This window comes from Nilaparvata lugens, chromosome X (assembly GCF_014356525.2).
Source record: "Nilaparvata lugens isolate BPH chromosome X, ASM1435652v1, whole genome shotgun sequence".
In the NCBI taxonomy this organism is placed as follows: domain Eukaryota; kingdom Metazoa; phylum Arthropoda; class Insecta; order Hemiptera; family Delphacidae; genus Nilaparvata; species Nilaparvata lugens.
The window spans coordinates 13,582,419-13,597,906 of NC_052518.1; the positions used below are offsets into that span (position 1 = coordinate 13,582,419).

Sequence of the window (15,488 nt, forward strand, 5' to 3'; positions counted from 1 at the left end):
TGACGCGTTCCCAACTACTTCTGACCGGGCATCATACGCGTATCATACGCGTACCATATGCGTAATGTACTGGCATAGAACGCTGTTGATCCGTTGTAGTGGGCATAGTTGTTATTTTACGTGCCTGGCATGGTCTGACACGGTCCGTGTCTGGTACGTTCTAGTGGGTTCGAACCTTTACTTCTTCTCTGTGCTGGCATTCAGTGGAACTGCAAATGATTCGCCAATGCACGAAAACACAACATAACCTCTTAGGGCCGGTATCTATAAGTTCTGGACTTACATAGTCCAGGACTGAAATAAGCTCTCGGGTTTAAATCAACTTTCTGAGTCACGGGTTTATGTTCTAAACTCCGGGGTCTATTGAGTTCTCGACTTAAAATCACGCTGTTTTAAGTCCTGGACTTAACGATTTTTAATAAATCCTTGACTCGGAAAGAGGCGAGAATCTAATTCAAGTCCTGGACTTATAAGACCTTCACTCAGAAAGCGAAATTATAAACTCCAGGGTCTAACATGATCTCTAAACTCCAGAGTCTATTTAATTCCTCAACTAAGTTAATGCTCTGACTTGGAAAGCCAATTTTCTGACTCCACAGTTTAAAGCCAGTTAAAGTCTAGAACTTATTAGCTAAATCCCGAGCTCGGAAACCGGCCCTAAATGTCAAAATCAAAACTTGTACCATAACCTCTAGTCCAGTCAAATGGTTGTTTTTAAGGAAAAAGTTTTTTTTCAACGGTTCTATACATATTTTAGGTTGCTGAATTCGAATCTGAAATTAGGTGACATGCCAGAGGGCAGCTTCACCCCAAAACCTCACAAAATTTCGGACTTGAGTTTTTCGAGAAGAAGCATTCTCTACAAATTAAAGATTATAGGATTTCCAATAAATTGAGTGGTTGTGCAGAAATTCTACCATTTTCGGTTCCGGAGCTACATATTTTCAAAAAAGAAGTATTTATTAATGGTTTTTCAAAATTATTCAATCCTACAACTTCTACTCTATACAACTTGGATATATTCCTAGCAATGATTAAAAAATCACACATCACGTGAAAGAACAATCACATAAGTGTGGCAATGTAACTCACTCTTCATCTCTAGCACCATCATCATCATCATCCAGCTCATACTAGACTTTAAATACCCATGTTAAACAAGTTGTCTGGAATAAATCGAAATTGAAATTTGATAAAAAATAGAATATTCCTCCTTGAGTGTATTTCAACCCATATTCCCATACAAAAAAAGTAAATGACCAATTTTATATATTCAAAGATGTGTATCTCGGTAACCATAAATGATAAAAAAAGGTAATTGGTCTTGATTTGAAGAACAGAATCTTTTCTTTCATGTGAGGTGAATGATTTTTGTAAAAATATAAACATGAAGTGAGATACGTTTGTTTAAAAAAATCGATAAATTTGTGAAATTTTTTTATTCTCACAGTCTCGACAGATGTTTGATAATAAACAGTGATGCAAGATGGATTTGAGGCAACTTATAAAGCATGAAGTTCTCTTTTATTTGAGACTAATCACAAGTTTCTACTATGTATTGTACTCGTTTTAGAGACTCTTGAATAACAGTAAAATCACAAGAAAAATGAGAAAATAAATACAGTTAATAAGGTTCAATTAAAATTGGATGATTTCACAGACATAATGGCTTCACGTGTTCACTCATCCACAATGGCTGCCGCCTGTACATGCTCATTCGTTCACTGGTTCACGAAAACAAAGTAATAGCTATTTTTTCAAGTAGCAGGTAACAAACTGCTCTAACGAATATGCTACTCAAACAGATACTACGCTTGCGCAGTAGAAAGGAGAAGTTTTCAGCGAGCCTCGCTTGTCCTACCCGCCATACAGCATTAGTCTATACATTATAGTGAGGTCCACGTTATAATGGCAGTGGACAAAGATAGAAGAATAGCGATGCCGATTCTCTGCATTAATTAATTATATTTCTACATTGTCAAAAATATAATTGGCATCGTTGAGGATCTAGAAAAGGATAGTACCACCGGCTTTGTCGGATGATAGACAAGGATAGCAAAACCAAAGTTGATCAAATACTGTCATTATAAAGTGGGCCTCACTATAACTGCATACTCGACTCCAGTTCGCATCGCAATCGAATCGATGTAAACATAACCTCAAAAATCGAAAACCTTAGACCAGTTATAGAATAGACACGGCCCATTGTATATTCATACTGAAAGTCGACGAAGCCAACGTTTATTGCCTTATCACCACATCGTGACGTCAGCATTGGATAGAAAACTTTTCTGTAGTTTATCAATGGATGGATCTTATCTTTCAATTTATATTATAATAATCTTTAATAATTTATTTCAATCTGAAATAGACACAATCAAAACAATGTAAACAAAGTCTACAGAAAAGTTATCTAACCGATGCTGACGTCACAATATGGTGATATGGCAGTAGATATTGGCTTCAGAGGCTAGACTTCCCAACGTGTCTATTCTATAACTGGTCTTAGAACAAAACAAGAGACATAACCTCCAACTCCCATCGGGTAGCTGTCAATCACCGTATTTTGTGAATCTGATTGTTTATGACTATGAATTTAAATTTGAGGGTAAGTTAAGGTAATTACTAGGTATGATAATGAAGCATCGTCAGAAAAATATAATCACTTCTTTAGCTGATTCATTTGAAACTATTGGGATGTTAAAATTGATTCTAATATTGATTGTAAGTTTGATAATAGGAGTACGGTAATAATTATGGGGTAAGATTGATCCCCAAAAATTGTAATCTGATGGAGATTCTTGATTTAGACCTACAATGCAGCACTTGAATGGTCGTTGCCAAGGACTGGGATTTCCAGTTATGTAGGCACATCGGCAGTGTCAAAAATTTCCAAATAATCTGTAGGTCTATCGCCATTTGGGCCAAAGTCCAGGTACAGTGCCATTATACCTGTCATCAAATTTTTTGGTTGGGATCGATCTAGTATGTTATTTTGGTCGCAAAATAAAAAAGAAATAAACGGCGACCACTCATCATAAATTTAAAAAAAAATAATTTAGTTTTACTAACCTCACTTTGTTCAAGACTTTTCACACACTACAGTACGCCGGTTAGGGATCAGGTTGAGTTATGTTTATTATCGATCCCAACCAAAAATTTGATGACAGGTAAAATGGCACTGGACCTAGAGTTCTAGAGCTACGCCGGCTATTTGTATTAATCTTCAGATCTTTTTTCTGTAGTAGTAGCACAGCATGAACAGCTGGTTCATAATAATCATAACCCCATGGGAGTATGCCTTAGATGATGTGGCTGTGTAGCAGTGAATGATAGATCATAATATATAAGACTGCTTTGATTTCATCTACCAAGTGTGCCGGTATAAGTTTTCCAAGGAGGGGGGAAATTGCCACATCAGGATCCATCTTAATAGATAGCCTGATATTCATGTGGTCTCTCATTCCATTCAGTCATCATTATTAAGCGTGTAAAAATTTGTTTGCTTAATCACTGAAGTGCTCGAAATAATTTTATTATGTGATCAAATTAATGTTTGTTTGATTCCTTATTCAGCTATTCGTTTAGGATACTCTAATAATTCAGAATTTTGTACAACGTAGTTAGGCTTTAAGGGAATATTCATCTATATTATTAGTTTTGGCTATTTTTGAAAAGATACATTATTTCTAAGAGGTTCATCAGTTTCCTGACAAAACCAAGCTGATCCTCCACTCATAGTGCATTTTTTCAGAAATAGAATCGTCAAGGGTTACAATGTAATGTAATGGGGAATGGATACCATATACAGAATGGACCACGAGAAGCGGACGGTTTTGAATTACACAGTACTTTGCGGCTGTGGACATAAGATCATCGCGAGTTTGCACATGAAATATCTATAAAAGTGATTATTAAAAGATATATTTATTATCAACCCCATTCAGGTGAAAATGAGCTTCATCACTCATTAACACCGTCAAATTTTCATTTTCTTTGAAAATATATAACATTTCATCAGCAAACGTATGATGTTGTTAATAGTCCACTTGCTTCAACTTTTGGGCTATCATAATTTTGCATAGATGGAATCCCAATTCCTTACATTGTAAGATACGCTTTGCTGTGGCCCAAGTTCAGATGCATGACGTTCCGGATCTGCGCAGAATCACCACTCCAACTCTTTTCACGTTTTGTGGCGTGCGTGTCGACCGAGTAGGACCAGGTAGCTTTGTTTTGATAACATAACCCTTGGATCCAAATGAATTTACCTGCATTAGAATGGTATTCCTACTCGGTATTTCACCATGGCGTCCGATATGAAAATGACGCCTGAATCATAGTTGACTTTCAACTACTGATTCACCACTTTTTATAAATGTGTCGTATGCAAACACGCGATGATCTTTCGTTCACACTGGCATAATTGCGACTGAATGACAGGTGGTGGGGAGTCGAATGACCTTGACGGCGCGTTTCTCCCTCCACCAGCTGCCAAGTACTGCGCGATTCAAAACCGTCTGTTCCCGTGGTCCATCCTGTAGAATATACCAGCCCACTGTGTTTGTATTGACTCAACTTTCAGTTTGAATCCTTCGTGGATCCATGATTGAGATAAATCAGTTGTAAGTGTTTAATATCAGGGGCCCGTTTCATAAAAGTCACAAGTTACATATTCACCTATGAATTTTAGCGGAAAACAGGTGAATCTGTATAATTTAGGTAGTCGCATATTGAGACGCGACGTGAGTTTGCTAGATGAGTTGATACCATGATCATATTATAATGTTCACACGTTCTAACTTCGTTTGTATTTTAACATTATAATGTGATCATATGATATTAACTCGACTTGCAGACTCAAGTCACGTCGCGTCACGTCTCAATATGCGGCTAGCGTTACTATTGAAACTATATGGGCCCTGCCTGATATTATTTTAAATGCCATCTCGTGTTGTGGCTACTTTAAGAACATGTTACTTTTAGGAAAATTATGTTTTTATATTGACTAACTTGTTACTTTTAAACAGCATCATGTGTTTCAATGATATAATATTCCTCATCCCTCAATCATCTGTTATGATGCTTTCAAAAATTCAGTTTCACATGAAATAGTCAGCATATGAAAAAGCATCAGTTTCGTAACTTTTTGAAAGGGTGAAAATTCTTGTCAGTTTTTATCAGTGATAACCGGTTATTAAAAAAAAATAACTAAATATTATAGAAAATAACATGTGACCGTCGCTGATCATTTAATAAAATTATAATCGATAGGAACAGATTTTGACATTAACTATTTAAAAAGTCTGTTGAATGTTGAAATTTACTAGTGAATATGTAATGTGTGACTTTCATGAACATGGCCCCAGATACAATTGATTTTAAACTGAGACCAATAAAACTGGTTGTGTCGTAGGTTATTTACCATTTTATTTCATTGCAACCATTTTAGTTTTGGAAAAGTTTCACTATGGGTGAAAGTTTCAAATAATGCCTTCCAGACACAGTAATCTTTACAGATGGAATTGAATGATTTACAGCATTTATTTAGGATTCTCGTTGAATAATAATTATACAGTAATCTTGTCTGTCATAACTGAAAACTCTGTAGTTCTATTATGAAATCTGAATGAATGTATCTGAGCTTGATATGTAGGGATTATTTTATTTTCGATGCAGCTGCGTTCTCCTTCAGACAATATGCCTAATACTAACTTACAGTTCTCAATGTTGAAAATAAATATTGAATTTGGTTCAGTTACAGTGTAAAATTCATAATGTAACAACTCATATAGAAACCATCTCCTTGAATCTCTTGTCATGCAAAATTATTAATTGTTGTTATCCGAAGTTCTTAAACAATACACCAGTGTGCACTAAAACACTTGGCACAAAATCTTAATTGTTAATAAATTTAATTAAGCTTGGTTGAGTTCAGTGAATAAAACACAAAGTTTTGATGTGTTAAGACTGGATGTTACCAAGACCTTATTCTAATCTATTTTCAGGTTTTACTGTTGAAATGATGATAATTACTGTCACTGTAGGCATGTTGTCACGAAGTGAATGTAAGCAAAGTTGGACATTTAATATCAAGTTGGTATGAAATGAGAAGTGTCCTAGGTGGTGGAATCTGAGTGTCCCTGTCTGTAAAACAAAGTTTTGACGACAGCGGCACACCTCTCTCCTATCTTATTCTGCCTCCATTGGTCATAAATTATGCTTTGAATTATTCCCACATACGCCTTTCACTCCTGCCAACAACATCGATCAATAATCGAAACTTGCTAGATCATTCTCATATTGTGAATGATATTCAAAACCCATTCTTCATGGGAACAAAGTTTGTGCTCGAATTATATCAAGGCGAAATTTCTCTTCAAAGAATTACTCTTGAATTCATCCTCTTCTTTTTGAGATCAGTCTTATGAAATTCCCAATTATTATCTGTCTATCACTTTCAATCTATAATTAATCATCATTCATAGATATAAATACACAAACGGTTGTGTTCTTTTTTGAACAAATGGAAGACTAAAGGGGAAGAATTGAATTGAAACGGAAGATTGCTGAACTTGGAAAATACTGTATGTATAAAGACTCGTTATTTAAATTTTTGTAATGATTTTGTGTTTCTGGCAATAAATTTAATTTGAAAACATCTTTCTAGTTCTCATAAATCAGTATTGAATCTAGCAAAAGCACAATTCATTACGTTCACTGTTAATCAAAACGACCAACATGCAAATCATCAAACTGTCAAATCAACATCTGCCGATGTCAATTTTTATCAATGAGATCAGTGTGAGAATCATCAATTATTCATGACCACTCCGGAATTGAATTTATCTCTAACTCAGTTTACTACCGTATTAAATAAGATGTAAGTCTGTGAATGGAAGAGGTAGGGAGGTCTAGTTATAGCTTGCTTGATTTTCTGCCTCTCGACTCGTTTTTAGAGCAAGCTACGTCGAGAGTGGTGGCATCCCCATTCCATTCCTCACCCTCTTTGCTTATCACTCGCATTGAACAAGCTGCGTTCAGACCTGCGCGCTGCGCCGTTACACCGTCTGTGAGTAGGCAAGCGTCTCCACCCCTGCTGGGGTCAACCTCACTTGGCTATGAACCAGCATAATGTGATGCGCTTGCGCAAACCTTTACACTGCTGTCGTAAAGTCAATTACATCACTCGCCTTACTGCTACCTTTTTATGGTGAATTGGCTGTGTAGCTGAATGCTTTGAATCGCACATTTATCATGTAGTAAAACAGAACTTCATTGATATGCTTCCGAGAGAGGAAATTCGTGAAAAACAATTTCCAGACGAAATCTGCCATTTTATCGATGCTCTACTGATAGGCTGTTAGACTGCTCTCTTATCAGATTCCAGCTGTTTCCTGCCTCCATTTCATATAAGATATCTGAATCAATCCCTTGACCAATAAAATCTCATCTTGTGAGATCTGAGCAGTGTTTCCTTTTAGGCATGAACATTTTATCCTAGACTTCTCAAGTAGACCTACGTTTGTCTGCATAGTATAAAAACAATCAAAATACATGTAGGCTATCCAGAGATGAAATAACCCCTCATGAAAAGCTTATGAATCTTAATAAAATTATTTTGATGTTTGAACAGTTTATTTCAGTGTTTATGATGATCAAACACATTCATTCCATTTTGAGATCTTCACACATAGGCGTACACGTTCATGGCGGATTTTTAACAAAACTAGTACTATTACATTTGTAATGTGCGTGATGTGCCATTTTTCCATTATGAAAAACACAAAAATAAATTGTCAGCCACGTTTTGGTGGTTGACTATATTTCTATTTGTGTTTTCAAAACTAGTAGTTTTTGAACAAGCTACTAAGACAAGCTAGTAATAGTGCTGTAAACGAACAATTGAATGATATTTCTGCAAACAGTAGATCTCAAGAGATAATATCAATAATACAAATTGAAATAACTACCAAGGTCCAGTAATGATAACCTTCCATATCGATTAAAACCTCGAAATTTTAATAGATAAAGAGGTTTTCATGAGATGAGATTATTTATGATTATTTTCATAACAATTATGCTCGAATATTCAAAAATATTTTCTTGTTGAAAAATATCATAATATTTAAATTCAGAGTATCTTATTCACCAACGGCTGAGAATCCTTTGCTGATTTGTAGGATGATGAACTCAGTACAGATCGATATTATTAAGTATTGACTTAATACATAATCAATCAGCTTCCTATAGCAAGTTCACTATTTCCATTATAGGTATATGCTGATTATGTAAATGATAATACCACAGTACAGTATATACGTTCACATAATATATTCCCTTTCTTCCTACTGATTATCTCTAAAGGCAGCATTTTTAAAAGCCTCATACATAAATCATGAAGCAATAAAAAAAGTTCCTAGAAAAATCATTTAAATTGTTGGCAATAAATTTGCCACAAAATCGGGTCGGGTTGGACCTTAGATCTCACTGCGCGTGGTCAATTATTTTTATTGATCAATTTTGGCAAACTGTATGGTGTTTACTGGGCTTGCTTCGAGTCAATGAACTGGATTGGACGAATGCCCTGATATGTGTTGTGAGTTGCGACAATGCACCATGCTTCCAAGCCTAATAACACTAACAGGAATACACAGTTACACACCATTGAGCTGCTTGGTGTAAATTGAGACTAGTTTTATTCTGCCTCGAAACAAATGTAAAAATATGCACAATGTATATCAAATCAAAATGAAACTATCTTAGCCAAAACTACTAGAAAATGTAGTTGAAAATTCACATGGGCTCGAAGAAAAATCAAAATCAAACTATATTGACCAAAAGTACAAGAAAATGTATTTATATAGGCTCGAAAAAAGTTTCAAACCTTTAAAAAATACAGTACTGTAGGTTGATTTCAATTTGTTTTCAAAGAGATGACAAGTATCATTGAAAGAATTCATAGGTTAAATAGAATGTTGTATATTTCAGCTTTTATAATAATTTAGTTACTATTTCTAATATAAATTGTGCGCGCAAACTGCGCCCTCCAAGTTATAATAAATGCAACCTATCCATCCATCTAATAGTCCAACATCATAGTATTCCAATATATTTTTAACTAGGAACCGATTGTACTACTGTAATCTAAAAATATTTTCAAGTCAAGAAATTTGAGTTCTTGTTGCATTTTTTAGGTGAAGAACCCAGCCTCGATCTCAGTCACCTCAGCGAAGAGGAGCGTGCCCTTATCCAAAATGTTATGGCCAAAGCAAAAGACTTGGACAAACAGGAACCAGTACAAACTCTGTAAGTAGATTTTAAAATCTCTTTTAATGCTCATGGATTTCGACTTTTTTAAAATATCTACATACTTCAAATAAAATATTTATTAAAGTGTGATTAAATGATAATTCTTTGAAATTAAATTGACTCATCATTTCTAATTATAATGTTCTTGAAGATTTATAATATTTCCCTCAAATATAAGGATTCAAAAGTCCTCTTACGTTTCTAAATCCTTCTAAAAGCGATTAGATGAAAATTCTCAAAAATTAAGTTTACTTTTCATTTCTAATTATACTGTTCTTCAAGGTTTATAATTTCCCTCAACTATAAAGATTCCAATTTACGTTTCTAAATTCTTAAATAACATTCAGTATTTTAAGTTCAGTAATTGTTCTCGAATACTACTTTTACACTTGTCCCAATTTTGTATTCAGATTCTACTGTTGTTTTTTCAAGATTTTGTTGTATTTCATTTTTTCTATATTGTACAGTCCAATGTTCATTATTGTGCTTGCTGCAGTTGTGAGGGAGTTAAAAAAGGGATTTCCCGGTCTATCCATTAATAAATTATTTGTATTTTTTGCAAGCTAGAGCATGAACAGCATAAATCTTGTTATAGTATTGTATTCATACTTGTTTTGTAGTGAAATAGTTTAAGAAAGATTGAATAAGCATTATTATCCTTGCTCAGAAATACTCGAAAACTGTATTCATCAGTTCACTCAAATTCATCCAAATTAATATTAAAATTATTCTATTGAGTTATTCTCCATTTCATCAAATATTATTGAAGCTATATATTTTCAAATGATAAGAACATAACGTATACAAGGTGGGGAAGTCAAACCGCACGATTTAAGGCTGTGTAAAGTCTAAAAATAAACTTTCTACTGGTGATATTTTTCAAAGTTTTTTGATTTGTATATCATCAAGCTATCAAAATGAAAAAGTTTTCTCAGGGAACATTTTTTCTTCAGATCATTGCTTTTTGAGATATGAGCGCCCAAAGTTCAATTTTTTGGGACAGAACAATATTCAAATTCGGTAAGAGATAAATCCATGAGATTCAGAGGATAAATTCTTCATGGTATTGTTGAATTAATAAAACAAAAATTTCCTGAAAATATTAATGTTTGAGAAAGTTATTCAATTTACTAAAAATAACGAAAAAAAAATGTTATTTTTGGTCATTATTGGTAAATTGAATAACTTTATCAAAAATTAATATTTTCAGGAAGTTTTTGTTTTATTACATCAACAATACCATGAATAATTTATCCAATAAATCTCATGGATTTATCTCTTATCGAATTTTAAATGTTCTCTCTCTCATCTCAAAAAGTAATGATCGGAAAAAAATGTTTTCCTGAGAAATCTTTTTCATTTTGATAGCTTGATGATATACAAATCGAAAAACTATGAAGAATATCATCAGTAGAAAGTTTATTTTTAGCCTTTTCACGGCCTTAACAATGCTAGTGTATAGTAGAGGGGTCAATATTGGGGAAGCAACAGTTAGCAGAATGCTCTTCACGATTGGAAGTTAATAACAATGAAGAGGTGGACTGGTGAACAGCATGATTTCATTACCAGAGCAGATTCAGAAAATGTTCTAAGTTTCATTCATGCACAACGCTTCTTCCACCTAAATCTTCGATTTAGGTCCAAGCAGGAAAGCTATTCCTGTTTGAACTGAAAATTCAAATTCCAATTCACAATATTTACAAATCATAAGCAAAAAAGATAGAAAGATCATACAGCTCAACAAGATAAAAATAACAATAATTTAGTACACAATAATTATCAAACAATAATTTTAGACCAAAAAAATCGAATATGTTAAATCAGGACTAATTTGTGAATTAGGATTAAAAGATACTGCTTGCTGAGAGTACAATACTCTGCGTCTGCAAGCAGGATTAAATATCAATATCAAGCAGGATTAATTTTTTTATACATGTTTTAGAAAAGAATATTATGATCACCCCGACACATATTATTATAATGGGGTATCATAACTAGAACTAAGTTTAGTATTAGTAATTTTGTATGTATAATATAACAATTATGTATATGTTTTGTCAATTAACTCCTCTGGTTGCAATTCATTGGCAATCGGAGAAATTATTATTATTATTATCTATTTTTTCTTTTTGACAATTTCTTACTCTTTTTATTTAATCTATTAATTTATGAATTAATTTTTTATTAGATTAAAGAGAACGGGTAAACCAACAATAACAAGAGGTGGTAGTGTGAGAACTGTTAACACCATATCTTGGAATCGGATATTTTTTTAAGGTGACAACGGCCAAGCCGTTACAGTAACATCAGCTCGCTTTGATGAACCCTGTTCAAATTCCTGAACTTTGACGATTTCGTGTGAACCACACTCATTTTCAACAACATGGGGCAACTAGCCATATGGCCATAGTATCAATTGAGCTTATGAGAAATCTGTTTCCGAACCGCTTGATCAGTAGGAATGGGGGGGGGACATTCAGTGGTCCCCCCCATTACTAGAGTAATGTTCAAAGAGTAAAAATTTTTCTGTATACAACCAAAATTTGCATTGGTGTTTTTACGATTTGTTAGAATAGATGATTTAAAAATAGTTTCATTATCTTACTAGAGTAATATTCAAAGAGTAAAAATTTTTCTGTATACAACCAAAATTTGCATTGGTTTTTTTACGATTTGTTGGAATAGATGATTTAAAAATAGTTTCTGTGAATGTTATGCTAGTATCTAAAATATTGCCGTTTGACTGCGCCACCTTGTACTTTATATTGGATTTTCAAGAGTATAGAATTGGAAATGAGTGATTTTATGCAACTATTGTACAACCATCCAGTTGAAGGTGATTTTTTAATGGGAGAAAATGTCGTATATCATCGATTGAGAGCAGTTAGTGAGGAATAATCATATGTGCTGCTATTTGTAAAGAAATGAGAATGCGAGTGAAATCAATAATTTTTATAGCCACTTCAGCGCTGTATGTGCCGAAAAGGTGATACTACTTGGTGAGGTCAAGGATAAAATTTAGCAATTGTGTTTCAGGCTTTTATTGTTTGCTTTGGAAACTCTGTTAGATGAGCAGATTATGAAATGGCCTGTCAGAATTTGTTGAGAGCTTCTTTCTCGATTCAAATCTTTCCATGCAAAAACAAACAATTATTGCTATTCAAATCTATTATCAACAAGTTTCAAAGTATGTTTTTTTCATATAAGAAAAATAATTTTTGACAACTTGATTTATGACATTTAAATTGACGATTGCTATTCTTCATATAATAGCAAGTGATTCACTTGCTTGATTATCGTTCAAGCTCTAGTTTCATGAATTATTGAAATCTCATTGCCTAACCCTAGATTGTAGATTAACAAGTATTTAAGTTACACTTGTGGAAAGATTACAAATGTTCCATTAAAATTTATTCTTTCCAATCAATCAATTGGACCTTATTTTTTCCAGTTATTACAACATACATATTACTGTATGTTACTGACAAAGAGTTTAGGTAGAAAAAAATCATTCTAGAAATATAAAACGTTTTTTAAATCATAAGTATAAGATTAATATATTTCTGTTTTGAGGTAATGGATATAAAATGTGTTCATTTATGTGAGATAATAGAGAGGTTTGAAAAATTATGAAGGTTTGGTGGATTCTTGGAATGATGTAATCATAAAACCTGTAATTCTTTCATTTGAAAAAGCTTGAAAGCTTTTGCATGGGGACATAAGCAATCTATACCTCATTTTTATTGATAAGTTTTTATTTCCTTGACATTATTCAAGAGTATCTTATTAAATTAATCTTTTCTCATGTGTGTCAACTGTATCGTCCTAATACTGAATCAAGACTGCAGGATTTGAATTATGAAAGGTTTATTCCTCTAAAAATTATAAATTTGATTATACATTTATATTCTCAATAAAATTATCTCTCATGCAATTATAGAAATTGAATTAATTATAAATATTTGTGTTACAGATCTTCCAGTCACTCTATTCCCAGTCACTCTAATTTCCCCACTCCACAACAACAGCTACAACAAAGACAACAACAGCTCCATCAACTTCAGATGCAACAACAACAGCAGCAGCAGCAACAACAGCAACAGATGCATCAACAACAACAACAGATGCATCAACAACAACTGCAACAGAAACAACAACAGCAGCAAATACAACAGCATCAACATTTACAACAACAGCAGCAGCAGCAGCAGCAGCAACAACAGTTACATCAGAAGCAAATGCTACAGAAACAACAAGACAGCTTCTCAAATGCGCGGTATACTCGACAGGACAGCTTTCCATCGTCTGGCAATCAACGCCAGGATACTCTGCAATTCGACAATGCTGCCTTTGCTTCAAGTCAACAGAAAAAAGACTGCTTGGATCAAAATGAATCGTTCATCATGAATAATGTGGGTATACACTACACTTTTTATTATAACTTGCACAATCGTTTGATGTTTATCATATAAGATTTTTATTTATATCTAAAACATATAAAATCTATTATGCTCCTGAAGCATTTCTTGTTCCCAGATTGAAACGTTCTTAGCATGATAGAAGACTCAGATGCAATTGGTGATGTGTCGGAAGGAAGTCTGTCTACTTTCAAATTTTCTGGACAGGTAGCATCAAAAAATTCTTATGATGATATTCTAAAAAGGTTATTGACTTCCGAACACCAATACTCAAATTGTCATTAGGTGATACAGCATGAAAAATTATTTCATGGAGAGTAGCAGCATAAATTCGTGTAACTATGTTAATGACGTTCTAAAAAGTTAGTGACTTCCCAACACCATTACTCGAATAACATCAAGTGATACAATATGAAAAATCATGTTATAACTAAATAGATTGTGGTCAATATTGGGATATGTAATTTGTATTGATGTGCAGGTAGTTGGGTGAATTTTCTATTGCAGAAATACATGCTCTACTGACAAATAAGAATAAAATAACGGTGATGGTAAGATGCATTTTCCCCAACAGATCCCTTCATTTATAGAACTCTGGATTCTACAGTAGATTTTAGAAATCAACTTAATGATAGCTGAATTGTATTTTCTTCCTAGCACTACACTCCACTTCCATGTGATCTGAACAATACAGTAATGAAAACGTTTTTATTTTTGTTGGTGATATTCTATCCTCTCAACCCCTATTCAACTTATATGGCTTCAGGGAGTCATACATATATGAGCAGTAATCTACTAAGCAGAGAGCGTGAGTGTTACTAGTAATCGACTGAACGATATTTTTGTTGAATTTTTCAGCCATGCAATTAACATCAAACGATCGGCTTTGATTAAACAGATGAAATTATTTCGCCATCATAAGTTTTTTACTAAAATAAGGCCTAGTATTCATGTTTATATCTCTATTTATATTGAGTTCTATCATAACACTTGCCTAAAGGAAAACATTGCTCAAGTCCAAAACTGATTTTATTGCAATTCATACAATGAAATGAATAATACTTGTTTTCAAATAGAACTCTTTAGATTCAAGTGAAACAATATTTGGGTTATGTGGTTCGAAGTCGCTCATGAGTGAGCGTCCATGTGAAACGCGATGATTAAGAGCCGCTTAGCAATAATCTGAGTCGCTCAAAGTGCTTTTGGTCAGAGACAAAAGCAACAATGAGTTTCATATACTTTTCCTATTCGCTCAGAGGCTAATCACTCACCTGCTTGGCCGTACTTATTAATTGAACTTCAAGAATTTTATTGATTTGTTCTCACATGTTGATTCTCTCAATATATTTTGACCAACATTTTAAAAATTGAATAGTTCTGACCCAACCATTTTGTTGAATTGTATATTGATTCATGTCAATCAATGACCTTCTCTTGAATCTATTTCTCGAAATTTTTGTTGATTCTTGCACTAGTATTATTTAATCTCTATAATTTTACAATCATTTAGCTCTATGGATTCTCCTATCTTGTAAGTATTTGCACAAACTGATAACCAACGTTATTTTTCCTCATATTTTCTTCGTTCTACTTTCAACTCTAAATAATTATTCTAATAAACATTTTTCTATTATGTTTTTTCTGGTGCGATATTTACTAGCCCAATTAGTCGTTGTTGTATAAATTGGAACAATTGTCAATTATAATGCTCAAATAATTGTTGAATATAAAAAATAATACAGCAGAACCTTGATAATC

At 33.5% G+C, this 15,488-nt stretch overlaps 1 protein-coding gene across 3 annotated transcripts in view; it reads left to right on the forward strand.

Moving 5' to 3' along the window:
- LOC111061260 (mediator of RNA polymerase II transcription subunit 15) overlaps positions 1–15,488 on the forward strand; it is an 86,458-nt gene that overhangs the window by 7,711 nt on the left and 63,259 nt on the right. For all 3 annotated transcript variants that reach the window (XM_039442458.1, XM_039442459.1, XM_022348958.2), the window contains exons 2-3: positions 9,198–9,309; positions 13,286–13,724. In XM_039442458.1, coding sequence (XP_039298392.1) covers positions 9,198–9,309; positions 13,286–13,724 — 551 coding nt within the window. The remainder of the gene's footprint in view (positions 1–9,197; positions 9,310–13,285; positions 13,725–15,488) is intronic.